The sequence below is a fragment of the Dendropsophus ebraccatus genome, chromosome 3, assembly GCF_027789765.1.
Source record: "Dendropsophus ebraccatus isolate aDenEbr1 chromosome 3, aDenEbr1.pat, whole genome shotgun sequence".
Classification (NCBI taxonomy): Eukaryota; Metazoa; Chordata; class Amphibia; order Anura; family Hylidae; genus Dendropsophus; species Dendropsophus ebraccatus.
In genome coordinates, this window is record NC_091456.1 from 186,050,776 (window position 1) to 186,077,534 (window position 26,759).

The window sequence follows — 26,759 nt, forward strand, 5'->3', positions numbered from 1 at the left end:
TTGTTGAACACCACAGAACTCACACTGGAGAAAGGCCATTTTTATGTTCAGAGTGTGGGAAGTGTTTTATTCAGCTATCAGCCCTTCGTAACCATCAAGAAACTCATCTGGAAAAGAAAGCTTTGCCCAAAATGTGGAAATGTTCAGAATGCGGGAAATGTTTTGCTCACAAATCTCGTCTCGTTAGACATGAAGGAATTCACTCAGGAAATAAACCTTTTTCATGTTCAGAATGTGACAGATGTTTTTCACAGAAACCCCATCTTGTTCAACATCTTAGATGTCACACAGGGGAGAAGCCATTTTCATGCTCAGAGTGTGGGAGACGTTTTACCCGCAGACCAAGTCTCCTTAAACATCAGAGTATTCATACAAGGAAATAACAGTTTCCTTTTTAGTTAAAAACTTTTTCATTAACAACCCCAATAAAGTGTTCAAAGGGTGCCCAGAAAAAACCTATGCAGACACAGAGAACCTACAAACTCTTTGCAGATGTTGCCCTTGTTGGGATATGAACCCAGGAGCCCAGCACTGCAAGGCTACAATGCTATATAGTGCTACATCCTATACATGTTACATACATAATGGAAGGTTTGTTCTCCTCTCACAACTCCTGACACACTGAGGTGGAGCCTTTATAGATTATATGGACACAATCACCATTCAGCCATAAGCTCACCTGCCCAGGATATAGCTATATGTCTAGCAAATACGTCGGCTGTTTATTATAAAATGCTGTTTGTTTTGTTCTGACGTCGTTTTTTTCTAAATTTGGGCCATTCTGCTCTTATGTTGTTTATATATTTTGTTAAAAAATTTAAAAAAAAATCTTAAAACTTTTTACCAATCCCTATTGAAACTTGGGGCTGTATCAGATGTGAAGGTGTTTTCTCTGTTACTGCAGGTTTGTATTCGGTCCCCCTCATCTGGTTGTCTATGAGGCACATTTATCATCCGCACAATGTCTTGGCTAACAAAACTTCACTAAAAAAACGACACTAGGGTAGGAGTGGAGTAGTGCAGTAAAAAAATTTGGTGGAAAAACTAAAACATTGCACAGGTGAAATCTGTAATAAAGAAGCTGTCATGAAACTACATCCCCTCCGTGTGGGAATTTTTTTTTTTTTTTTTTTTTTTTTAAGGTGCAGCCAGCGTAAACTTCTCAAAAAACTGATAAATGTTGCTCAAAATGCGCAAAAACACCAACATAGCTAAAATAAAGGCCCTTGCACACTGGGTAAAAGAGGCAGAATTTACGATTCTGCTTGTCATTCTGCCTGTCCTATTGCTTCAATGTGATTTCTCATGCGCCTCTGCACATGAGAAATCTGCCTCTGGGAATCGGGGGCCCGGTCACTCACCTTTCATCAACAGTCTTTAATTCCAATTATAATGGATAGGGACCTGCTGTGCTTCTCCACCGGTCTGGCTTTGGACCCTGCCAAGAAATGGAGTCTAAGTGCCTTCTAGGTTTTCAACATTTATCCTTTTCCTAGACGTGGAAGCTGGACTACTAATACGTGACATGGGGACCAGACAGTACTGGTGTAAAGCATTGTGCACACAAGCAGATAAGGTGAAGTTAGCAGGCTGGGTTGTCAATTGGAGAATCTGAACGGTATCAGGGATGAAGCAGCAGCGCAGTCAAAACAGGTGGAGGATCAGGCGGCTTCAGATCCAGGTCAGACCATCCAGGTCAGGGGTGGGGAACCTATCCTGTGATGTGCGGCGCTCTGGTGGGACGGGAGCCAGTAGGCATGGCATCCTCCAGTGAGTGTGACGGCCACCAGACACAGGAGGGTGCTGTCCGGCTCCTTCCCCACCAGAGCTGCACGCGTCTTCTTTCTCCTGTGGGCTGCGCGCGATGACGTCATTTTATCGCTCTCCGCCTGCAGGAGAAGATTGTCACAGACTAGAGAGAGAACAGGACCTGGGCAGTGTGGGAGCGGAGGAAAAGTGAGTCGGGTGTTTATTTTTTTTTTATTTGGGACAGACACTGGGGGTCAACAAGACTACCAGGGACATGACTGGGGTGTTAACTAGACTACCAGGGACATGACTGGGCGTTAACTAGACTACCAGGGACATGACTGGGCGTCAACTAGACTACCAGGGACATGACTGGGGCGTTAACTAGATTACCAGGGACATGACTGGGGGGCTAACTAGGACTACCAGGGGCATCACTGGGAGTTAATTAGGATTACAAGGGACCTCACTATGGGTTGACTAGGACTAGCAGGGGTTAGTCAGACTACCAAGGACATCAATAAGGGGTTAACTACAGCTACCAGGGGCATCACTGGGGCTTAACTGTGGCTACCGGCATGACTAAGGATTCACATCAGATACCGGGGGCATCACAGAGGGTTAACTACAATAGCAGGGGCATTAGGGGAACAATACTTTGCCTTGCCCCTGGTTCTGCTAACTGCAGCGCACAGTATAACATTGAGTGCAGCGGCCCTCGAATGATTTTATTAATTCCCGAATGGCCCTCGACAGGGAAAAGGTTCCCCATCCCTGGTCTAGGTAGAGAACAGGAGAAACAAATGGTATGGAAAGCATACAATTTGCTTTCCCTACCGCCCAGATGCAGTGAGTACTCATTTTAAGGCTGTCAGAAATCACTACCCCTTAATCCTTCTCTTCTGAAGTCTTTGCCAACACAGAACTTCTGCTATTATACTCAAATAGAGGATTTACCCTTCCAAAGTCCATTATTTTAGATTTGTCAATGTTGAACCACAGTTTTCATTGTTTGGGCCACTTATCTAGTGAAGCTAAATCATTTTCCATATTACTGACACCTCCAGGAATATCAACCCTATTGCTTTTTGTGTCATCAGCAAATAGACAAACTGTCAAAAAGATCGGTCAGGGAAGGGACAGAGACTGTAAACCCTGAATTTGTGCCTGCCCACTCTCCCTGCCTATTTGCCTTGGACAGCCCTAGCGACTGGTAAAGGGCTAGCTGACTGAGGAAGTGTAGATAAGAGGACAGGGCAGAACGTGATTGGAAGAGAGGTCCAGAATCCATCAAGAGTCAGTGGGGAAACCAGATGATAATCACTTAGGTAAAACAGGTTAACCATGAAGAGGCCAGAAGGAACTAAGCAGAGCAGAGACGGGTGTGGGAGGAGAAACAATCAGCAAGGCAGAAGGAGTAGGACAGTGTTCAGACAGATGCAAATAACAGTCTGGGCCAAACCTTCTTTTGCCACTATCCTTACCTACCAACCCTTCTCCTATGTCACTATTGTTGTGTAAAAAGACAACGTGAGACAGCTGCTCCAAATTGTTGATTATTATTATTCAAACAAGATAACAATAATGTGACATACAGACGTGCACTTCATGTATGCAAGTCAGCACGCTACAATCAGATAACAATACTGGGTTCTTATAATGTTTAAAATGTCCATGTGAGGTAGTTGCGCCAATCCTGGAGCTTGAATCATGGGCCTAGAGTACATTTTCTTATCTTCCACCATATTGAGATGTACGTGCAACAATTCTTGGGAGGGGCTCACAAGGTGGATGACACAGCATATATTGCAGAGTGGATTTTTTTAGATGTAAGCAGAAAATATCATAGTACATAAGCAAAATGTATTGTTTTATACCACTCTAAGCATCAACTTGATATTAAAAACAGGGCAAGATGGCTGGATTGCCTTTATTTCTTTAACAATTCTCACCCTTTTGATAATATCATTATCACATATATTTTTTATTGATTTATTTTTATTATTTGCGTTTCTCGTTCCTGACTAACATCCTTCCTATCCGGAAATGACCCCTTAGACAGTCGGTAGGGGCATGGTATATACAGATAAGCTGCATATAACATGGGATACTCTATCCATTCCCAACCATCTATTAGTGACCATTTCCTCTAAGTATGAAGATATATTTTATTGAAGCACACACAGAAATATATTTCTAACTAAATGGATAATAACAGCAACTTCCAGAGATGCACCACCATGCTACCGAACTGGGTCACAGGATTTACAAAGCCTATGGACTCTGCATCCGTTTTGCTGTGCTCTGGCCCGCATGCCTGTGCACCTGTGGGACCCTGATTCAGGGATGATGTCTTCCACTCGTCTCACAAACAGCCAAGGGTCTTCAGCAGAGACGGGCAGTCGAACTTGGGCTATCGGACGGTCATCCCTGAAGCTGTATTATCCTTTTTGTATGTATCCACACCTTTACTGCAACGAGAAACACAACACATTAGAGATTTCCAATTTATGAGAAGTATACAAATCAATCCTATCATCACCACTGTGTGTCTCTATGGGGTCATGGGCATCTTCTATCCAGGTACAACACTCTTCCCCTATAATAGCACATGTTCCTTCTCTATGGCCAACAAATAATCAAGAGCCATTCTATTTTGTAAGGCTACTTTTCTAACTTGGGCCAATTCTTCATTAAGGGCATGGCTAGAACTTGTGGTTTCATTAATAATTCCATCCATGATATTGGCATACTTATTTAACTTATTTGCTAGCTCAATTCCCCAGCCGTCCAACAAGGGAACCACATCCAAGCTTTATCAGCTGAGGTGAATAACTCTCTCTTATATCTAAGTCCCCTTGTGAATTTTTCAGAAAATGATATGTTAGATCGTGGTCTAATGGCTGGAACAACTCTTCCTATAGTGCAGTTTCCCCATGCTCCCATTGGCAGCCAGGAGTAGGCCCTGTTGCCACAAATATAGTAGAGCCCTTGTTTCAGCACCTTAGGAATCATCCTACCATGATTTCCCAGCCAGCTTTGAAACCATACCATATTTCTGTGCACTTGCGTTTTACAACTCCAGTCATCATCATCTGTTTGTTTAGGCGCCCCTGGGGGCACAAGAAACTTTTAGAGTTGGACAGAAACATAGGCTATTACAGTTGGCATGCTGCCGGTTACATGTAGCATCATTATACTCCATGATAAATATCAAGGTGGCATTCTCACAATCTGTTTTTCCCACATGTACCTCAGGTAACCCAACTTGTCGGCCTTTAATCTTGGCTATGTGATTTATATACATAGGGCCTAAGCATATAGTGGGTGGAGATATTATGCCAACAATTTCTAAGTATGTTCCTTGGTCTGAGAGAGCATTGTGAGTTGTGTGGTCTACATCTATTTGGACATCATAGCTATAGTCTGTGAGATTTAAATCATTCATTGATATTGGTACACCAATTAAAGGATATCTCTGTGGGTGGCAGGGATATGAGAGCAGATCCAGCAGTCGGTGGCATTCAGCTGTTTGGCTGTCTGTTGGTGTAGAAGCCAGATGGAGTTCTTCTGCTTCTCTCCTCTCACCCGCACATGAAAGTACAAAGCACAAAACAATAGGTAGGACAACAGCAAACTGAACAGTAACTGCATGTTAGTAGTTTGTTAGTCTTCCTCTTCCCCAATGGCCTCACCCTTTTGGTACAGGTTATCGTCACTGACCTGAAAAGTAACTTTCTTACAATGGGAAGCGTGTATCCAGTTTGGCTTCCCTTCCACCTTGACTGAGGTGGGTGTAGTCAGCAGCACCTGGTATGGGCCATCAAATCGGGGTTCCAGATGTTTTCTCACGTATCTTCTTATCACCACCCAGTCTCCGGGCTGCAGGTGATGAATTCCTGTTGTTTGCTCTGGATCTGGTAAAGAAGAGAAAACTTTTCCATGCAAGTTAGTCAGTTGTTTGTGGAGCTGAGTAACATAATCAGTTAAAGAAGCATATTGTCCATGCAGCTCTTGTGGAAAGAAAAGGCCTGTAAGCGGTGGCCTTCCATATAGAATTTCATATGCTGAGAGGCCATGCTTTCCCCTTGGTGTATGCCGCATTGCAAACAGAGCTAAAGGTAAGGCTTGTACCCAGGTCAGCTTAGTTTGCTCACAGATCTTGGCTATTTTATTTTTCAAAACGCCATTTGCTCTTTCTACCTTCCCTGATGATTGTGGCTGGTACGGTGTGTGCAGATGCTGGTTGATTTGCAACCCTTTCAGGACGTCTGCAAACACTTGTCCTGTAAAGTGAGTCCCTTGGTCGGACTCTAATGTCTCAGGTAGGCCATACCTGCAGACTATCTCAGAAATTAGCTTCCTCGCTATGATCTGAGTTGTTGCCTTGGAAACAGGCCAGGCCTCAATCCAGGAGGAAAACATGTCCGCACATACCAGGACATACTCATATGTGCCACATATACCAGGACATACTCATACGTGCCACATATACCAGGACATACTCATACGTGCCACACTTAGGTAGTTGTATATAGTCTATTTGTAACCTCTGAAATGGGGAGTCAGGTTTTACAAGATATTTCATCTCAACCTTGGTCATTTTTCCTGGATTATATTTGGCACAGATCATACATTTCCCACACCACTCCATTGCAAACTGTGGGAAGCCTGGTGCAAACCAAAATCTGTTAACACTACCAATCATTCCCCCTTTGGAAACATGGGAGGGGAGATGAGATAGATTAGCTAAAATTGGATATAACACTGGGGTGCACACAATCGACCATCCCCATGTTTCCACACATTATCTTGTGGTTTGCAGCCAGCTTTCCTCCATTTGCTATGAGTTAGGGGTCCTGTTTACTTTTGGAGCTGTATTAGAGCATCCATTGTTAGGTTCTCTGTATTTGGATTGGACTCTCGCAGAAGCATGACTGCTGCCTGTTTGGCTGCTTCATCTGCTCTGTTGTTGCCCCTGGTTACGGGGCCTTGTGTTGCTGATGTGCCTGGCACTTGATTACAGTGACAGCTTTAGGGAGCTTTACCTTCTCTAGCAGATCCTGTTTGAGGTCTGCAGGTTTCACCACCTTTCCACTAGAGGTTAAACCTCTATGTGCCCACAAAAAAACAAAGTCATGGAGGACTACATATGCATAGCAGGAGTCGGTGTACACACATATATATATATACATATACACACATATATATATATATACATATACATACACATACATACATATACATATACACAGTCCTTCCCTCTGCCAATTCACATGCCCTGATCAGGCCAGGTAACTCTGCACTTTGGGCAGAATATATGCTAGGATCAGGGATTCAGAGTACAGGATGGAGGTGTCATCCGCAACAGCAAAGCCTGCAGCGAACCCTCCCTCTGGTCTCCGCATTCCTGACCCATCTACATACAGAGTTATTTCAGCATCTGTGATGGGGACATCCAGGACAGAATTGGGAGGAGAGTAAAAGAGGTCCATCTCCTGTTCACAACTGTGCCCTGTAATGTCCCTGTAATCCCCATTCATGTCATCATGAAGTGGCAGTAGGGTGACTGTCTTTAACACATTGCACCTTAGTATGGTGACTTAGTATACAGGGGAGGTCTCAATTGCTCAGTCGGGTATAACATGGCTGAGCTAGTGGGACCTTTTGGTCTAGTTGCTGTGTCTACTGGGGAGCCCTGTATACTTGAGTCAGGGATACCTGTATTATCCATGATGGATTCCACCAGAGACAATGCAAGCTGTTCTATTCCTTCTGCCTCTTCTGTATCTAAATCTAGACTGTCCCTCCTTTCCTGACTGTGCTGTCTTTATCTACAGATTTTTTTTTTTTTTTTTTACCTTTCAAATAGGATTCTGCAATCCATCTACTCCAAGCTGCTGTTTCATTTGGCTCTGTGAATTTTGATTTACAATTTCTAAAGAGATTAACCCAGCGGGGTAACTCAAACATTCCCTCTTTAGGGATTCCCAAATCTATTCCCCTAGTCAGCATGCACCATTTAGGTAAATGCTTGCTGACCCATTTGCCATATATTATATTCATCTCCTCCCGGAGGAGATGTTGGACGTCCACTACTACGTTGAGGCACACAGCCTCTTTTGCTGAGGTCGTTGCCCATAGCCCGGCTATGATGGAGGGGACCCATACCCTTCTCTCTCGATTACCCAGCGATTTATATGGCTATTGGCTGTCAAGGAAACCTTCAAACAGCGTACACCCGCTTTTGATCCCTCCAAATTTCCCACAAGAGCCAAATAATAAACAGCAAGGAGAAGATTCTAAAAAGTTTTTTTTTCTTTGCCCTCTTATCTCATCCAAATTTAACCACGCTAGAGAGGGACTTACTGAGTCAGCAGTTTGGTTGTTCATGAGACAGAGTTCTGCTGCAGCTTTGGGACAGGCCCTTCAGTGCTTAGTGAAGTGCAGATTCTCAACCAGTGTGACACGAGGCTGTCAGGAACAAGCCGAGAGGTGATCAAAAGATCAAATCACTCTCGTTTTTCTAGGGGGTACCTAGAGTCTTGTCCTGTCCATCCAAGGCAGACCAGGAAAACCCGCACCTACCAACACCTGTCCTTCTACTATTTTGTCCATCTGCTTTAGCAGACAAGGATTAGTAACGCTTACTTGACAAACAGAAGATAGAAAACACACGTGTCTAAGGACTTATCATACTAGCTACTCCCACTGGCGTTCTCCGTAGAGGGGCGTCTTGAAGTAGCACTTTCATACACCGTAAAGGATCTCTGTCACGCTGATATGGTGGGTTTTAATACACCGATATCCACATTTACTCACACATTTGTAACCAAAGATGTTAGGACACTTAACATTAACACAGCTGTTTCAGGTTCTTAGGATCTGTACTTACGACAGAACAGAGAGATTAGGGATCAGAGGAGGGAGAGCAGACTGAGACACAAAGGTTCTCACCTAGATATGGCGCCGGTGTCTGGTCTCCTCGTCCTCGGTTCCTGATCCTGCATGTCACTATCCTTACCTACCAATCCTTCTCCTATGTCACTATCCTTACCTACAAACCCTTCTCCTATGTCACTATCCTTATCTACCTAACCTTCTCCTATGTCACTATCCTTACCTACCATACCTTCTATGTCACTAACCTTACCTACCAAACCTTCTATGTCACTATCCTTACCTACCAAACCTTCTCCTATGTCACTATCCTCACCTACCAAACCTTTTCCTATGTCACTACACTTACCTACCAACCCTTCTCCTATGTCACTATCCTCACCTACCAAACCTTCTCCTATGTCACTATCCTTACCTACCAAACCTTCTCCTATGTCACTATCCTTACCTACCAAACCTTCTCCTATGTCACTATCCTTACCTACCAAACCTTCTATGTCACTATCCTTACCTACCAAACCTTCTCCTATGTCACTATCCTCACCTACCAAACCTTTTCCTATGTCACTACACTTACCTACCAACCCTTCTCCTATGTCACTATCCTCACCTACCAACCCTTCTCCTATGTCACTATCCTTACCTACCAAACCTTCCCTTATGTCACTAACCTTACCTGCCAACCCTTGTCCTATGTCACTATCCTTACCTACCTAACCTTCTCCTATGTCACTATCCTTACCATCCAAACCTTCTCCTAACAGTACCTTGTACCCACCACTTGTAACCAGTCTCTAATTGGAATACACAACACCCCTCTGATATCTGTCCTTCACCAACCACAAATTCACTGAACTATCCAAGGATAAAATCCAATTTCCAGTAACTTCTCTATCGTCTCTTTATAGGAAAATGTATCCCAGGCTTTTCTGAAGTCCAGATAGGTGATATCCCAGCGTCCCCTTATCCAGCACTACTGTGACATAATCAAATAAGCCAGCGTGATGTTGTGACGTAATGCAACAGGTCTTAAAATAGAATAAATCTCAATCATATGCCAAGTCTTGTGAATGGCTTTCATGCTGGCAGCATTTCTAAGGGTCCATTTACAGGATCCAGGAATGGATTTGAGAAGAGGAGAAATCTCAGGCTTTCCTTTATGACATGATCTCTGCTTATAGTCTGTTCCTGGCTTTGGCTTCAAATCTTTGGCAGATAATCTGTTTAAAATGGACCCTACCTATACATGTATAGCCCAGCATCAATAATCTATGCTGTAGCTTTCTCTTACTGCTTGTTACTCATCATCGTTTCTAATACGGCGCAGGCGCACACACTGCCTGTAGGGGGCAGATTATTCCACACAATCAGATGATAACTTTCGACTTTACGTAAAGAATTAGTAGATGTGGGTTTGAACACACATTACACACAGCGCTCTGCAGGCATATATAACATTACACATACACAGCTCTGCTCCACACACACCACACACACACAGCTCTGCTGCATACACATCACACACAGACACAGCTCTGCTCCACACACATCACACACACAGCTCTGCTGCATACACATCACTTCAACTCATCCAGCACAGCAGAGTCCTGCATACACTGAGCAGCAGCCCCTGATCATGTGACTCCTCCTCCTCCCTGTGACTGATCACATGACTGTGACATCATGGCAGGTCCTGTAAGCACAGGGGAAGCACACGGCTCCTGTACAGCTCTGCAGGTGGAGGGAAGGAGCTGGGGGACAGCGGGAGGATTAACCCCTTCAGGCAGTGACTGATGTTCCGCCCTCCATAGTGTATAATATGGATGATGTGACTCAGCAGGGATGGGAAACCTTCGGCCTTTTAGCTGTTACAAAACTACAATTCCCATCATGCCTGGACAGTCAGCTATAGTTGTGGAAAAGCAGAAGGTTCCCCATCCCCGGTGTATAGTATATAATAATACGCAGTGTAGTCACCGGCCTGGTTCCCTATAATATAGTCTCTAACCTTTGACTTTAAACATGGAGGAACTGCCAAGTTATATAACTTATGTAAGAGAGAGATAATACATCATCTATACTGCAGCATCTTCCCAAATAATTCACCTTAATTTATCCTGTAAATTGGATTTTGTGCGATTTTCACATTTTCTCTCTATTCATCTCCCAACACTCCAGGATCCTCTGCTGATATCTTCTATATAAGAGACCGACCCATCAACCATGGGGAGAGACAGAGACAAGATGGCCGAGAGGATAATAACCCTCACCCTACACATACTCTTCCTGCTTACTGGGGAGGTGAGGGATTCTGGGAGTGATGTCATCATGACATCATTCTTATCTATGGAATAACAGATGGATAGGACTGGAGAGGTGAGGGATTCTGGGAGTGATGTCATCATGACATCATTCTTATCTATGGAATAACAGATGGATAGGACTGGGGAGGTGAGGGATTCTGGGAGTGATGTCATCATGACATCATTCTTATCTATGGAATAACAGATGGATAGGACTGGAGAGGTGAGGGATTCTGGGAGTGATGTCATCATGACATCATTCTTATCTATGGAATAACAGATGGATAGGACTGGAGAGGTGAGGGATTCTGGGAGTGATGTCATCATGACCTCATTCTTATCTATGGAATAACAGATGGATAGGACTGGGGAGGTGAGGGATTCTGGGAGTGATGTCATCATGACATCATTCTTATCTATGGAATAACAGATGGATAGGACTGGAGAGGTGAGGGATTCTGGGAGTGATGTCATCATGACATCATTCTTATCTATGGAATAACAGATGGATAGGACTGGAGAGGTGAGGGATTCTGGGAGTGATGTCATCATTACATCATTCTTATCTATGGAATAACAGATGGATAGGACTGGAGAGGTGAGGGATTCTGGGAGTGATGTCATCATGACATAATACATATCTATGGAATAACAGATGGATAGGACTGGAGAGGTGAGGGATTCTGGGAGTGATGTCATCATGACATCATTCTTATCTATGGAATAACAGATGGATAGGACTGGAGAGGTGAGGGATTCTGGGAGTGATGTCATCATGACATCATTCTTATCTATGGAATAACAGATGGATAGGACTGGAGAGGTGAGGGATTCTGGGAGTGATGTCATCATGACCTCATTCTTATCTATGGAATAACAGATGGATAGGACTGGAGAGGTGAGGGATTCTGGGAATGGATGGAGTGATAGTAATGTGTCTCTCCATACACAGGATTACACAGTAGTGAAGAAGTCCTCTAGTGGGCGCTGTGGGGCCCCTGGGTGTGAAGGATGGGGAAGAACCCTGAGCCCAATCCCGGGGCCCCTGATACATGAGGAAATGGAGGAAGAGAAGATCCTAGAAGTCACCAACAAGATGGTGGAGCTGCTGAGTGGAGAGGTGAGACTGTGGCTGCTGGGAATGCTGGGACATTATACAGTAACACCACTGGAGGGGTGGGGGGGATGACTGTGTGATCATTGTGTGTGTCAGGTTCCTATAAGGTGTCAGGACGTGGCGGTCTATTTCTCCATGGAGGAGTGGGAGTATGTAGAAGGACACAAGGATCAGTACAAGGATGTGATGCTGGAGGATCAGCAGCCCCTCCCATCAGCAGGTAATAGACAGGACTATATACACACCTCCTCTCTGTATTATCTGGATGGAAAGAATGAATTCAGTCTCTGTATGTGTTCCCTCCAGTCAGATCCAGTAAGAGAACAGCACCAGAGAGATGTCCCCGTCCTCTTCTCCCACAGGATCAGGTAGATGGAGATGTCCCCTATGATCTGTACATCCCACCTGACTTCTCCTACTGTCTGATGACTCTTACAATATTTCTTCCTCAGCTAATGTATCAGGGGGAAGAGTTGGATGGTATAGACATAATCATAAAAGAAGAGGAGACAGATGACAGCAGTGATGAGCAGTATAAGAAGGACATCACTACAGGTAACCGCCCAGGTGAGTAGTGACCACTAATTGCAGAGAACACTCACACATTCTCCTCAGTCACCAGATATGACAATTCTGTGCAGCATTTTTCAAGCTGTTTGTTCTTAGTATCAAGGAATACATCTGTGAAACATAAACTTTATTAAAGTTCCTGAAGTGAGTGGGTGGGTGAGGGAGGGGAGGGTGTTATGAAACAGTACATTGCTGTTAAGTGAATGAGAGTTTTAGCAAATGCTATTTTTTGTAATAATGCACTTAGGACTTACCTATTGTATTACTCTTTGTACATGCTATATTGTTAAGTTTTATTTTTGATATAAATAAAGAATAAGAAAAAAAAGTATATTAATAACTACACCATCAGTCTTATCCTAGTGGGGAAACAGGACAAGGAAATCCCTATCAGGTAGTAGGACCCACATAAGGGCGATCCGACGGTGGAACCTGGACTGTTACTGCTGCCTCCCTCCCCACTTTGTATTTATGGAGACCAACCCACATACATACATTATGCATCCATCTTAGTCACATGACAGAGTCTAGACTTTTCTTGGATCGTTCTTACAGAGACATAGAGGATTATCAGCAGAATCCCCCCCCCCCCCGGTCTATCTAGTCTGCAAGGTCTCTGAGGTATTACTGTATGTTTATCCCAGGAAGGTTTACATTAAAGGATTACTCCGGCCAAAGTCCATTTTTTAATATGTTATTTCAGAAGCAAAGTTAGACAAATTCATAATATACACTAATTATGGGAAATGCACATATAGTGCTATTTCCCTCAATTTATTAGATCAAGCAGACATCAGTTTCCGATTCCTGATCAATTGTGATGTCATGACCCGGTCTATACCTGAAAGTTCCAGCAGGGGGTGCAGTATATGTAGAAATTACATGTAAAAAAATGATAACTGGGCCCTTTTCTGCTGCGCGGCCCCGGTAGTGCAACCATCCAGCCCCCCACCCCCCACCGGGCCGCCCAATCGCACCTGGACCACCAGCTTCATTGCAGCGGAGTGAACTCTCCTTAGCTACCATCTATTGCAGTCCCTGCCTCCTCTCTCATGCCCCGTCCAGCCCGGTGCCTCCTTAGCTACCATCTATCGCAGTCCCTGCCTCTTCTCTCCGGCTGTCCAGCCCGTTGCCTCCTTAGCTACCATCTATCACAGTCCCTGCCTCCTCTCTCATGCCCCATCCAGCCTGGTGCCTCCTTAGCTACCATCCATAGCGGTCCTGCCTTCTCTCATGCCCTGTCCAGCCCGATGCCTCCTTAGCTGCCATCTATAGCGGTCCCTGCCTTATCTAGCCCGCCTGTCCAGCCCGGTGCCTTCTTAGCTACCTTCTATAGCGGTCCCTTCCTTCTCTCTCCCGCCTGTCCAGCCCGGTGCCTCCTTAGCTACCATCTATAGCGGCCCCTGCCTTCTTTCTCCCGCTTGTCTAGCCCGGTGCCTCCTTAGCTACCATCTATTGCAGTCCCTGCCTTCTCTCTCCCGCCTGTCCAGCCCGGTGCCTCCGTAGCTACCATCTATTGCAGTCCCTGCCTTCTCTCTCCCGCCTGTCCAGCCCGGTGCCTCCTTAGCTACCATCTATAGCGGCCCCTGCCTTCTTTCTCCCACCTGTCTAGCCCGGTGCCTCCTTAGCTACCATCTATCGCAGTCCCTGCCGCCACCTTCTCTCTCCCGCCTGTCCAGCCCGGTGCCTCCGTAGCTACCATCTATTGCAGTCCCTGCCTCCTCTCTCCCGCCCAGTCCGGTGCCTCCTTAGCTACCATCTATTGCAGTCCCTGCCTTCTCTCTCCCGCCTGTCCAGCCCGGTGCCTCCATAGCTACCATCTATTGCGGTCCCTGCCTTCTCTCTCCCGCCTGTCTAGCCCAGTGCCTTGTTAGCTACCTTCTATAGTGGTCCCTGCCTTCCCTCTCCCGCCTGTCCAGCCCGGTTCCTCCTTAGCTACCTTCTATCTCGGTTCCTGCTTCCTCTCTTACGCTCCGTCCAGCCGGGTGCCTCCTTAGCTACCATCTATCGCAGTCCCTGCCTTCTCCTGTCTGTCTAGCCGGGTGCCTCCTTGGCTACCATCTATCGCTGTCCTTCCTGCCACGTCCAGCCCCGTCCCGTGCAGCGAGGTGAATGCTCCTTAGCTACCATACTCTATCGCGGTTCCTGCCACCTCTCTCCTGCTGCTGTAATTGATCGGGTTCAGGACTACCACAAAGTCCTGAATCATTTGTGTAATTTCAGGCAACGATTAAACGACTATTGGGAAATCGTTGATCGCTTTTTTTAGACCTGGACCTAAAATCATCCTCGATCGTTCACAAATCATTTGGTGTGATAACACGGCATTCAGTCGTTCCCATAGGTGCTTTAGCTGTAATAGCCCTGAAACAAACGATCAGCGAGCACAGGACAACCGCAAGAACGATTGCAAGTAACGATCATCGGTCTGTGTATTTGGGTGAATAATTTTAGGTTGTTCACCAAAGTGGTTGTTTAAGATCGTTAATCTTTGTCTAATAGGACCAAACACTATGATCTGTTGGCTCTTGCTCCACTGTTTGTGATCGCCAGTACTGTCGTATGGTCCTTTTACACAGAACGATTATCGTTCAAATTTTCAAAAAAGCGACGAACGATAAATCGTTCATTTTGATCTTTCAACAAGTTCTCAAATCATCGTTGGGCGTTCACTGAAAATTCGCAGATCGCTTCGTGTAAACAGTCTTCCAACGATTCACCCTATGTGTGAGATGGGCCTAAGCGATCTTAAAACGATTTTTTTAAACGATATATTGTTCCATCTAAACACTGATTGTTATAAAAAACACATAGTTACTTCGAAATCGTTAATCGTTCGATGGGGCGAATTATCGCTCCGTGTAAAAGGACCATTAGGGTCCTATTATACGGAGCGATTTTTAGCGATTAATGATAAACGATTGCAAACGAGATTGTTTATCATTAACCTGAAATCGTTCACCATATTACACAGAACAATAGTCGTTACTATGATCGATGAACAATGAGCAATTACACTGATCGATTAGTGAAAAAATGCGGAACTTGAGCGAACGAATGTGGAATTACTGCGAACGATTAGTGAGGAGTTTAGGTTCAGATCTAAATCAAAGATCAACAACATGCAAACGATTTTTCGATCATTGCCGGCAATTACACAGAGTGATTATAGTTTAATTTCGAACAATATAACGATTTTTCGCACGATAATCATCCCGTGTAATAGGCCCCTTGATGAATAAATTAATTTTGCTCCGCCCCTTATAATTTGAATCTAAGTATTTATATAGAAATGTTATAAAATGTAAATAGAATTTTCTTCATTCTGTTATTTAAAAGTAAAAAGAAAAATCACTTATTTTCTGTAGATATCTGTACAAGTAGCTCAGAGGGACCTCCGGTGTCTCCAGTCAAATCTTCAGATTCAGCTAAGAATTTTAGACAAAATAAAAATGACAGATGGAGCGATGGAAGCCGAGAAGCTCATGCAGAAGAGAAGCCGTCCCCACATTCACAATATGGGAAAAATCTTATAGTGAAGTCAAATCTGGTTCAACATCAGAAGTCTCACACAGGGAAGAAAGCCTTCTCATGTTCAGAATGTGTCAGATGTTTTCCTGTGAAGTCAGCGCTTCTTCGACATCAAAGAACTCACACGGGAGAGAAACCCTTTTCATGTTCAGAATGTGGGAAATGTTATACTCAGAAATCAGTTCTTAATATACATCTGAGAACTCATACTGGAGAGAAGCCCTTTCCATGCTCAGAGTGTGGGAAATGCTTTATTACAAAAATAGAACTTGTTCAACATCAAAAAACTCACACAGGTGAGAAGTCATTTCCATGTTCAGAATGTGGAAAATGCTTTATTACAAAAATGCAACTTGTTCAACATGGAAAAAGTCACACAGGGGAGAAGCCATTTGTGTGTTCAGAATGTGGAAAATGCTTTACTCGGAATTTAACTCTTGTTCAACATCAGAGAACTCACAGTGGAGAAAGGCCATTTTCATGTTTAGAATGTGGCAAATGTTTTACTCGTAAATCAGATTTCATTAAGCATGAAAGATGTCACACAGGAGAGAAGCCATTTCCTTGTGTAGAATGTGGAAAATGCTTTTCTAGGAAATCAAATCTTGTTCAACATCAAATAATTCACACGGCGGAGAAGCCATTTACATGTCAAGAATGTGGCAGATCTTTTACTCAGAAATCAGTTCTTATTAAACATCAAAGAACTCACACGGGGGAGAAGCCATTTGTGTGTTCAGAATGTGGCAAATGCTTTACTCGGAATTCAACTCTCGTTGAACATCAGAGAACTCACACTGGAGAAAGGCCATTTATATGTTCAGAGTGTGGGAAATGTTTTACTCAGCTATCTGCTCTTGTTCGACATCAAAGAACTCACCTACTAAAGAAGACATCGCTCAAAATATGGAAATGTTCAGAGTGTGAGAAATGTTTTACTCAGAAAACCCATCTTTTTCGACATCTTACATGTCACACAGGGGAGAAGCCATTTTCATGCCCAGAATGTGGGAGAGGTTTTTCCCAGAAAATAAGCCTCCTTAAACATCAGAGAACTCATACAGGGAAATAACAGTTTCCTTTTTAGTTGAAAACTTTTTCATTACTCCATTTGACTTTTTCTTTAACAACCCCAATGAAATGTCCATAGTGAGTGTACCCAGGATATAGCTATATGTCTAGCAAATACATTGGCTGTTTATTATAAAATGCTGTTTGTTTTGTTCTGATTTTGGGCCATTCGGCTCTTATGTTGTTTTTATAGTTTGTTAAAAAAAATGTAAATGAATCTTTAAACTATTTGCGCAATTTTTTTTTTTTTGCGATTGGACATTTACTGCATGCTGTGCAAAAACTCACAGACCTCACTCAAAGCACGAACAAGACAAACTAAGGACAAAGACAAATAAGGGGTATTCAGAAAGCCAGGGTCAAACCAAATGAGCAGCAAAGATTGGTCAGGTAACAATAGCCGGGGGTCAGGAAAACCAGATATAGTAGATAGAGAAATGGATACAAGATACGCGAACACGCTTCAAGGAAGACTAATAGCTGGCGAAGGGTTAACAGACTGAGGAAATATATAAGAGGTCAGGGGTCTGGGCAGAACATGATTGGAAAAGAGGTCCAGACAAGCTCCAAGGTCCCAACAGGTACAGTCATATCACAAATCTTATGTTCCAACCCTTCTCCTATGTCACTAACCTTACCTACCAAACATTCTCCTATGTCACTATCCTTACTTACCAAACCTTCTCCTATGTCACTATCCTTACCTACCAAACCTCCTCCTATGTCACTATCCTTACCTACCAACCCTTCTCCTATGTCACTATCCTTACTTACCAAACCTCCTCCTATGTCACTATCCTTACCTACCAACCCTTCTCCTATATCACTATCCTTACCTACCAAACCTTCTCCTATGTCACTATCCTTACCTACCAACCCTTCTCCTATGTCATTATCCTTACCTACCAACCCTTCTCCTATGTCGCTATCCTCACCTACCAAACCTTCTCCTATGTCACTATCCTTACCTACCAACCCTTCTCCTATGTCCCTATCCTTACCTACCAGCCCTTCTCCTATGTCACTATCCTTACCTACCAAACCTCCCATATCACTATCCTTACCTACCAACCCTTCTCCTATGTCACTATTCTTACCCACCAAACCTTCTCCTATGTCACTATCCTTACCTACCAAACCTTCTCCTATGTCACTATACTTACCCACCAAACCTTCCCCTATGTCACTATCCTTACCTACCAAACCTTCTCCTGTGTCACTATCCTTAGCATACCAGCATACCATGATTTATATATACAGCCCAGCATACCATTGGCTTTCCCTATTGCCTGGTTGCACTGGTGACTCATTTTAAGACTGCCAGAAATCACCACCCCGAAACCTTTCTCTTCTGAAGTCTTTGCCAACACAGAAACTAAAATTATTATGTTAATTTATTTTCCCTGAAACCCATTGGCATCACAATATATGGGATATTATCGCCCCTGGGATGAAGGAATAATTTAATGAAAAGTGAAAAACACAAACTTAAACCCCTCCTACAGGAAGTATATAAGGTGACCTCTGCCTTCCTCCATAGTCTCATTATAAAGTGCAAATCATAGGGGAGCGAGTCTTGTGATGCCAATGGGTCAAAGGAAAAATAAATTAACATAATTTTAGCTTCCCTTACGTCCCATTGGCATCACAGTGTAAGGGGAATTAACAAGAACTGTCCCCTATGGGAGGGCTTTCCTGCACAGCAGCATTAAGGACTGACCTAGCAATGGTCGTCCGGGCTTTAGGCATCTGCAGACATTCAAAGAAGATAGATCCAAGGAATCTTGATTAGGACTTTCAGGGGAAAAAAACTGGTAACATTATGGCCTTAGTTATCTTCTCGAATGATGCACATAAACCCTGGTAAAAATCTCAGGATTACTTTATCATCAGAAGATACTGTATAAGGAGGTCCAGACCCGTTCCCATACTCTCTTGGCTGAGGTGATAGCTAGAATAAAAATGGTTTGAAGTGTTAAATACAACATAGAGAGGATGAGGAGTGGCTGCACCTCACAGCCATGGCGAGGTGCAGCAACTCCTTTTTCTCTAGGTCTGTACATTGGTGCCTTGAATTACGACCATAATTCGTTCTGGGACGGCGCTTGTAATCCAAATCCACTCTTACACCAAAGCAAATTTTCCCATAAGAAATCATTGAAATGCACAAAATTGGTTCCACACCCCAAAAATAATGATTTATTATTCCGAATTTGTAAAACAGATGAAACAAACATTCAGAAACAGCAGAATATGTGATATTATAAGTTACTGTACAGTAATGGAGAGGATGAGAAACACAAGGGCTGATAGAGACTGCAGGGAGCATGAAGGAATGAGCAGGGCAGATGTGGGCACATACATGCAGCGCTCTCTGTCCGGGGAGAGAGGGGTTACAGCTATGGAGAGATTACCTCCACAGTCCTGTCCCCTAATGTAAGCCCCAGCCTGAAGTGGATCTGCTATGATTTGGAAGGTGAGGGAGACTTCCTGGGTCAGAGTACAGGGCTGTAGACCCCACTATGCAGGCCATGCCACTCCCCCTCCCACCCAGTACAGGGAGCTCTTACACCAAAGCAATGCTCTTAAACCAAGTCACAATTTTGAAAAACTGAGCTCTTAAATAGAGATGAGCGAACCTGGAGCATGCTCGAGTCCATCCGAACCCGAACGTTCGGCATTTGATTGGCGGGGGCTGCTGAAGTTGGATAAAGCTCTAAGGTTGTCTGGAAAACATGGATACAGCCAATGACTATATCCATGTTTTCCACATAGCCTTAGGGCTTTATCCAACTTCAGCAGCCACCGCTAATCAAATGTCGAAAGTTCGGATTCGGATGGACTCCAGCATGCTCCAGGTTCGCTCATCTCTACTCTTAAACCAAAACGCTCTTAATCCAAGTTACTCTTAAACCAAGGTACCACTGTATTTTAAATGTTCTTCCCTTTCTGAGTGGCTAGCACCTCTCCCTTGTAAGAACCATGTGATCCCAATCAGCAGGAAACACCTTTGTACATATGGTAAGTACCTCCTTTCTCCCATCCTACCTGCTGGTGCATTGGTGAGTAGAAACAACTTGTTCACCCTTGTGTTGCTTGGTGACGGAGTGCATTAGCTCCTGATGAAGTGAACGTATGTCGGGCTGCTGTGCCAGACAGCTTGGTGGTTCACTCATTTTATTCCTTGTATGGTTGTACTTTGCTATCCTAGCCCTGTTTTTTCAGTTTTTCATTAACTCCATTGTTATTTTCGCATTAGTCTTAACAGGGGTTACATACAGTTCCCCTTCTGCATTTATGCTAAATTTACTTCCTCATTAATCCAATTACTGTTTTTTTCTTTTTACTGCTTACTCACATGTAATGGGCTTAGGTTGCCATACAAATAGTGACCACTAGATGGTGGTGTTGCATTATCATCCACTTTAGTATATTATCCTATACCAACTGTAACTTGTTATATACCACACTGATGTCTTCCTCCCCCTCTGGTTTTGACCTCTGTGTTCTATCCCATATTCCATTTTATGTGTTTTAATGAATTTATTAACTGAAATAAAGACTTTTGTTGTATATCTTTAGCTATTTGTGCAATTTTTTTTTTAGTCATTTTTGGATATCTGTTGCACTGTAGGATATTATTGGCAGGATTTTTTTGGGTTGTCAGAGTCAGTTAGACATTGCAGGAGACAAAGTGCATCATGGGACCTGCAAACCGAGCCAGAGTACCCCTTTAATGGAGCAGTGCAAGATAAATAGCTCTTAGTTCTCTCACTTTGGAGGGTAGGGATTAGAGATGAGCGAACCGGGTTCGGGTTCAATCCATCCGAACCCGAACATTCGGCATTTGATTAGCGGGGGCTGCTAAACTTGGATAAAGCTCTAAGGTTGTCTGGAAAACATGGAAACAGCCAATGACTATATCCATGTTTTCCACATAGCCTTAGGGCTTTATCCAACTTCAGCAGCCACCGCTAATCAAATGCCGAACGTTCGGGTTCGGATGGACTCCAGCATGCTCCAGGTTCGCTCATCTCTAGTAGGGATGTCTGCTAAATTCCAAAAATTGGATATGGCCTTGTTCTCTAGATGGGCTCCCCAACCTGTTCCTGACACATCCGTTGTGATGCTGATACAATTCAGATCTTCTAGATCCACTCCATGCATCACCTTCTTCCACCAGGTAAGAGATCATCTCATTTCCGTAGAAAGGATATAAAAAGTGTCCAGATCCTTTACCCCTCAATTCCAGAATGTAAAAATCTTGTTCTGGAGGCACCTCATATGCCACATGGCCCACGGCACAGCTTCTGCTCCCGAAGAAAGAAATCCCCAAAACCTCATTGGTACCTGTAAGGTTACCTGGCGCAGAGGAATAAGATATTAAGCTCCCCTCTGGATAGGCATCAGCCTCTATGGAGATACATATAACTTCCTCTGACCAGAATCTATGATGAAGACCAAGAAGGTCTTCACTATGATGTTAACAAGATCTGACTTGTCCCTGTTGATGACCCATCCAAGCTGGTGAGGGATGTCTAGGATAAAGTTCATCTGAAATACAAGAAGATTCCCGAGTCTGAGCCATAATCAACCAATTGTCCAATTGGTTGGGACAGGACGATTTTTATGCCCAGCAGTCCCAGTATTACCATCATAGCTGACGCCACCTTTGTAAAAACAAAGGGGGATGAACTTATTCCAAAAGGCTCTATAATCCAAGGAATTTATTTAAAAGTCCAAAGATATAACGCGTTTCAAGGCCGTTGCCTCTTCATCAGATAAAATGGACAGGGAACAGATAGCTATTTTCAGACATAGTATATGAAAAGTCGCAAATCCAGAAGTACATATCATACAAGGCGTTCCTATAGAGGTGATACTCATCCATAGTGTAACTCATAGTGTGCATAAGTAAAAATATATATTTAACTAGAATAAATAAACGGTTTGTGTAGAGCCGCACAGAGCTACTATTGCCACTTACACGCAGCTCCGGTAAGCGGACAGGCGTACGTGTATAATGTGAATGAGATCCAAGATCCGAGGGGTAGGGTCTGTTGTGTGCCTATTTAGCATATAAGTGCAACTATTTAAATACAATGGCACCGCAGTAATATCCCCATAAAATGTATCAATGGGTAACTGGAAGTATACACTAGAAGGAATAAATTAATAAATGATTGGGGTTCCTATGTGTTAAAGCTAACTGTAATTTTAGGGTAATTTTTCTGAAAACAATAAATATCAATAGTACAAGCAATTTTAAGAAACTCTGTAATAGGTTTTATTTACCAAAAGAGTTTCTTTCTGTACTGAAAAAGTTGTTTTTCTAGGTTCCCCCTGACTTCAGAAGAAGCAAAATTTTTGTGTCTATTATGCTCTATGGAGAGGGGAGGGGCTGAGAGGAGTGAGTGAGCACGGAGGAGTCCTGCACAGCACAACACCCTGCAATCTTCTTTCAGCAAGTTCTAAGATAAGCACTGACCTTTCTGACCCCTGAATCCAGCGTTTTAGGAGCCCAGACAGTCTACAAACAGCTGACCTTCATGTCACCTCTTCCTGCTCACGCATCTCCCTCGGCCCCTCCCCCCTCCGTAGGATATAATAGACACAGCAAAACCCGTCTTCACTGGCTTCTCTGTAATGAAGACAGATTTGCCTGATAATGCACAGATAAGAAGTGAGGGGGGGGGGGCTGGGAAATTGCTTTTTAAATACAGAAAGAGGCTTTTTTGCCTAATAAAACCTATTATAGAGTTTCTTAAAATCGTTTATACTACTGATTTCTGTGCAAAAAAAATAAAAAGACAGTTACACTGTCGTAGCGGAGTCCCGCCTTGGCTGCTGAATGGCTGAGCTGCCTTAATATGTCACATCTCCAGCCGCAGCTCTAACCAGGAAGCGGACATGTTACGGGGGTACTGGGCGGCGCTGAAATCGGGGAGGTAAGTCACCACCGGCTTCTATTTTAATCCCTCCCTGGTTATACTGCAGGGCCCCTTTAAGGGAGTCTCCTGTAGTTTTGCTCCTAAATTCACTTACATTAAGGGGGAGATTTATCAAAGATGGTGTAAAGTGAAACTGGCTCAGTTACCCCTAGCAACCAGATTCCACCTTTCATTCCTCACAGACTCTTTGGAAAATGAAAGGTGTTTGGCAAATGTTTGGCAAATCTCCCCCAATGTCTCTTCTTATTCTTACAGCACTTGCATTTACTGTGTTTGCATCTAAAGCTCACCACATTCCATGTCATTTTTTTTGTCTTTCCGTATGTGGTGCCCTTCTAAACGTGTTTACTGGGTAGCCTGCTGCCTAAAAAGTGGTCATTTAATAGAATGTGCCAATAATATTTCTGTAAAATAGATCTAATGTTCGGTGCAGAAGGGTTATATGTGGTGATAAAGTTTTGAGTATAACTATTAGTTCCCTCTTCCACCAGTCCTGATGGTTTGGGGTCTAAACATTCAGCTTGCATGAGCGCGTCAGCTTTTTTACGTGCGTTTCTGATAATGTTAATGGGGTAATTTTTTTCTTTGAAACAATCCACAAGTCTGCATTGTTGTTGGAACTCGTCTGTATTAGAACAATTCCTTCTAAGTCATTTGAACTGACCAAATGGCACATTCTGTTTCCACTTCCTATAGTGATATGACAATTCTTTGGGCTGAATGTGGATCCGCAACGGAATTTTCCTGACGGAAATTCCGCCATGTGAACAAGCGAGCGGAAAGTCCATTATCCACAATTGTCATGCCTCCAGCATCTGCTGTCTACTGTACAGACTCCATCTAGTGGCTGACTTTGCCTTTATGTATTTTGACCCTCCACTGTTACCATCCCTCCTCAGTTGAAGTGATGCACTCTGGGATAAGGAACCTCATTCATTACGGTTGTGACTAAATCCCATACCGCAAGAGGACCTGGTCCTTCCCAGTTATGGGAAATAGCCAGCTCTATATCAGCTGTCTATTTCCCATAACTGGTAAGGACCTTTTTGCCCCCTAGTGGTGAGGTCCTGTATAGGTATAGGATTTAGCCATCTTATAATGAATTGGCTATTTCCCATAACTGTAAAGGACCTTTTTGCCCCTAGTGGTGGGGTCCTGTATAGATCTAGGATTTAGCCATTTTATGGTGAATTGGCTATTTCCCATACTGCAGAAGGACCTTTGCCATCTATTTTATATCATGAAGGTGACATGTAGGAAAGGTCCTTGTGAGTGATGGGTTTTAGCCTCCCACATAGTAATGGCTATTTCCCATACTGCAGAAGGACCTTTTCCACCTCTCCTATACTATGAAGGTGACATGTAGGAAAGGTCCTTTTCAGTGATGGGATTTAGCCTCCATACGTAGTAATGGCTATTTCCCATACTGCAGAAGGACCTTTTTCACCTCTCCTATACCATGAAGGTGACATGTAGGAAAGGTCCTTTTCAGTGATGGGATTTAGCCTCCCCACATAGTAATGGCTATTTCCCATACTGCAGAAGGACCTTTTCCACCTCTCCTATACCATGATAGTGACATGTAGGAAAGGTCCTTGTCAGTGATGGGATTTAGCCTCCCACATAGTAATGTCTATTTCCCATACTGCAGAAGGACCTTTTCCACCTCTCCTATACTATGAAGGTGACATGTAGGAAAGGTCCTTGTGAGTGATGGGATTTAGCCTCCATACGTAGTAATGGCTATTTCCCATACTGCAGAAGGACCTTTTCCACCTCTCCTATACCATAAAGGTGACATGTAGGAAAGGTCCTTGTGAGTGATGGGATTTAGCCTCCATACGTAGTAATGGCTATTTCCCATACTGCAGAAGGACCTTTTCCACCTCTCCTATACCATGAAGGTGACATGTAGGAAAGGTCCTTGTGAGTGATGGGATTTAGCCTCCATACGTAGTAATGGCTATTTCCCATACTGCAGAAGGACCTTTTCCACCTCTCCTATACTATGAAGGTGACATGTAGGAAAGGTCCTTGTGAGTGATGGGATTTAGCCTCCATACGTAGTAATGGCTATTTCCCATACTGCAGAAGGACCTTTTCCACCTCTCCTATACTATGAAGGTGACATGTAGGAAAGGTCCTTGTGAGTGATGGGATTTAGCCTCCTCACATAGTAATGTCTATTTCCCATACTGCAGAAGGACCTTTTCCACCTCTCCTATACCATGAAGGTGACATGTAGGAAAGGTCCTTGTGAGTGATGGGATTTAGCCTCCATACGTAGTAATGGCTATTTCCCATACTGCAGAAGGACCTTTTCCACCTCTCCTATACTATGAAGGTGACATGTAGGAAAGGTCCTTTTCAGTGACGGGATTTAGCCTCCATACGTAGTAATGGCTATTTCCCATACTGCAGAAGGACCTTTTCCACCTCTCCTATACCATGAAGGTGACATGTAGGAAAGGTCCTTGTGAGTGATGGGATTTAGCCTCCCACATAGTAATGTCTATTTCCCATACTGCAGAAGGACCTTTTCCACCTCTCCTATACTATGAAGGTGACATGTAGAAAAAGGTCCTTTTCAGTGATGGGATTTAGCCTCCATACATAGTAATGGCTATTTCCCATACTGCAGAAGGACCTTTTTCACCTCTCCTATACCATGAAGGTGACATGTAGGAAAGGTCCTTGTGAGTGATGGGATTTAGCCTCCCGCATAGTAATGTCTATTTCCCATACTGCAGAAGGACCTTTTCCACCTCTCCTATACCATGAAGGTGACATGTAGGAAAGGTCCTTTTCAGTGATGGGATTTAGCCTCCATACATAGTAATGGCTATTTCCCATACTGCAGAAGGACCTTTTCCACCTCTCCTATACTATGAAGGTGACATGTAGGAAAGGTCCTTTTCAGTGATGGGATTTAGCCTCCATACATAGTAATGGCTATTTCCCATACTGCAGAAGGACCTTTTCCACCTCTCCTATACCATGAAGGTGACATGTAGGAAAGGTCCTTGTGAGTGATGGGATTTAGCCTCCATACGTAGTAATGGCTATTTCCCATACTGCAAAAGGACCTTTTCCACCTCTCCTATACCATGAAGGTGACATGTAGGAAAGGTCCTTTTCAGTGATGGGATTTAGCCTCCATACATAGTAATGGCTATTTCCCATACCGCAGAAGGACCTTTTCCACCTCTCCTATACCATGAAGGTGACATGTAGGAAAGGTCCTTGTGAGTGATGGGATTTAGCCTCCATACGTAGTAATGGCTATTTCCCATACTGCAGAAGGACCTTTTCCACCTCTCCTATACCATGAAGGTGACATGTAGGAAAGGTCCTTGTGAGTGATGGGATTTTGCCTCCTCACATAGTAATGTCTATTTCCCATACTGCAGAAGGACCTTTTCCACCTCTCCTATACTATGAAGGTGACATGTAGGAAAGGTCCTTTTCAGTGATGGGATTTAGCCTCCATACATAGTAATGGCTATTTCCCATACTGCAGAAGGACCTTTTCCACCTCTCCTATACCATGAAGGTGACATGTAGGAA

The 26,759-nt window shown here is 43.7% G+C and overlaps 2 protein-coding genes across 5 annotated transcripts in view; both read left to right on the forward strand.

Annotated features, from left to right (window-relative positions):
* Nucleotides 1–17,471, forward strand: part of LOC138786759 (zinc finger protein 605-like) — a 63,831-nt gene extending 46,360 nt beyond the window's left edge. For all 3 annotated transcript variants that reach the window (XM_069963795.1, XM_069963793.1, XM_069963794.1), the window contains one exon: nucleotides 16,008–17,471. In XM_069963795.1, coding sequence (XP_069819896.1) covers nucleotides 16,008–17,242 — 1,235 coding nt within the window. In that variant the 3' untranslated portion in view covers nucleotides 17,243–17,471. The remainder of the gene's footprint in view (nucleotides 1–16,007) is intronic.
* LOC138786710 (zinc finger protein 665-like) overlaps nucleotides 1–26,759 on the forward strand; it is a 524,499-nt gene that overhangs the window by 2,955 nt on the left and 494,785 nt on the right. The window contains exons 1-2 of one of the 2 annotated variants that reach the window (XM_069963706.1): nucleotides 11,780–12,289; nucleotides 12,376–12,437. The exons of the other annotated variant lie outside the window; for it this stretch is intronic. Of the exons in view, the coding sequence (XP_069819807.1) occupies nucleotides 12,205–12,289; nucleotides 12,376–12,437 (147 nt within the window). The 5' untranslated portion in view covers nucleotides 11,780–12,204. Of the gene's footprint in view, nucleotides 1–11,779; nucleotides 12,290–12,375; nucleotides 12,438–26,759 lie in introns of those variants that run through there. 2 annotated transcript variants of the gene reach the window in all.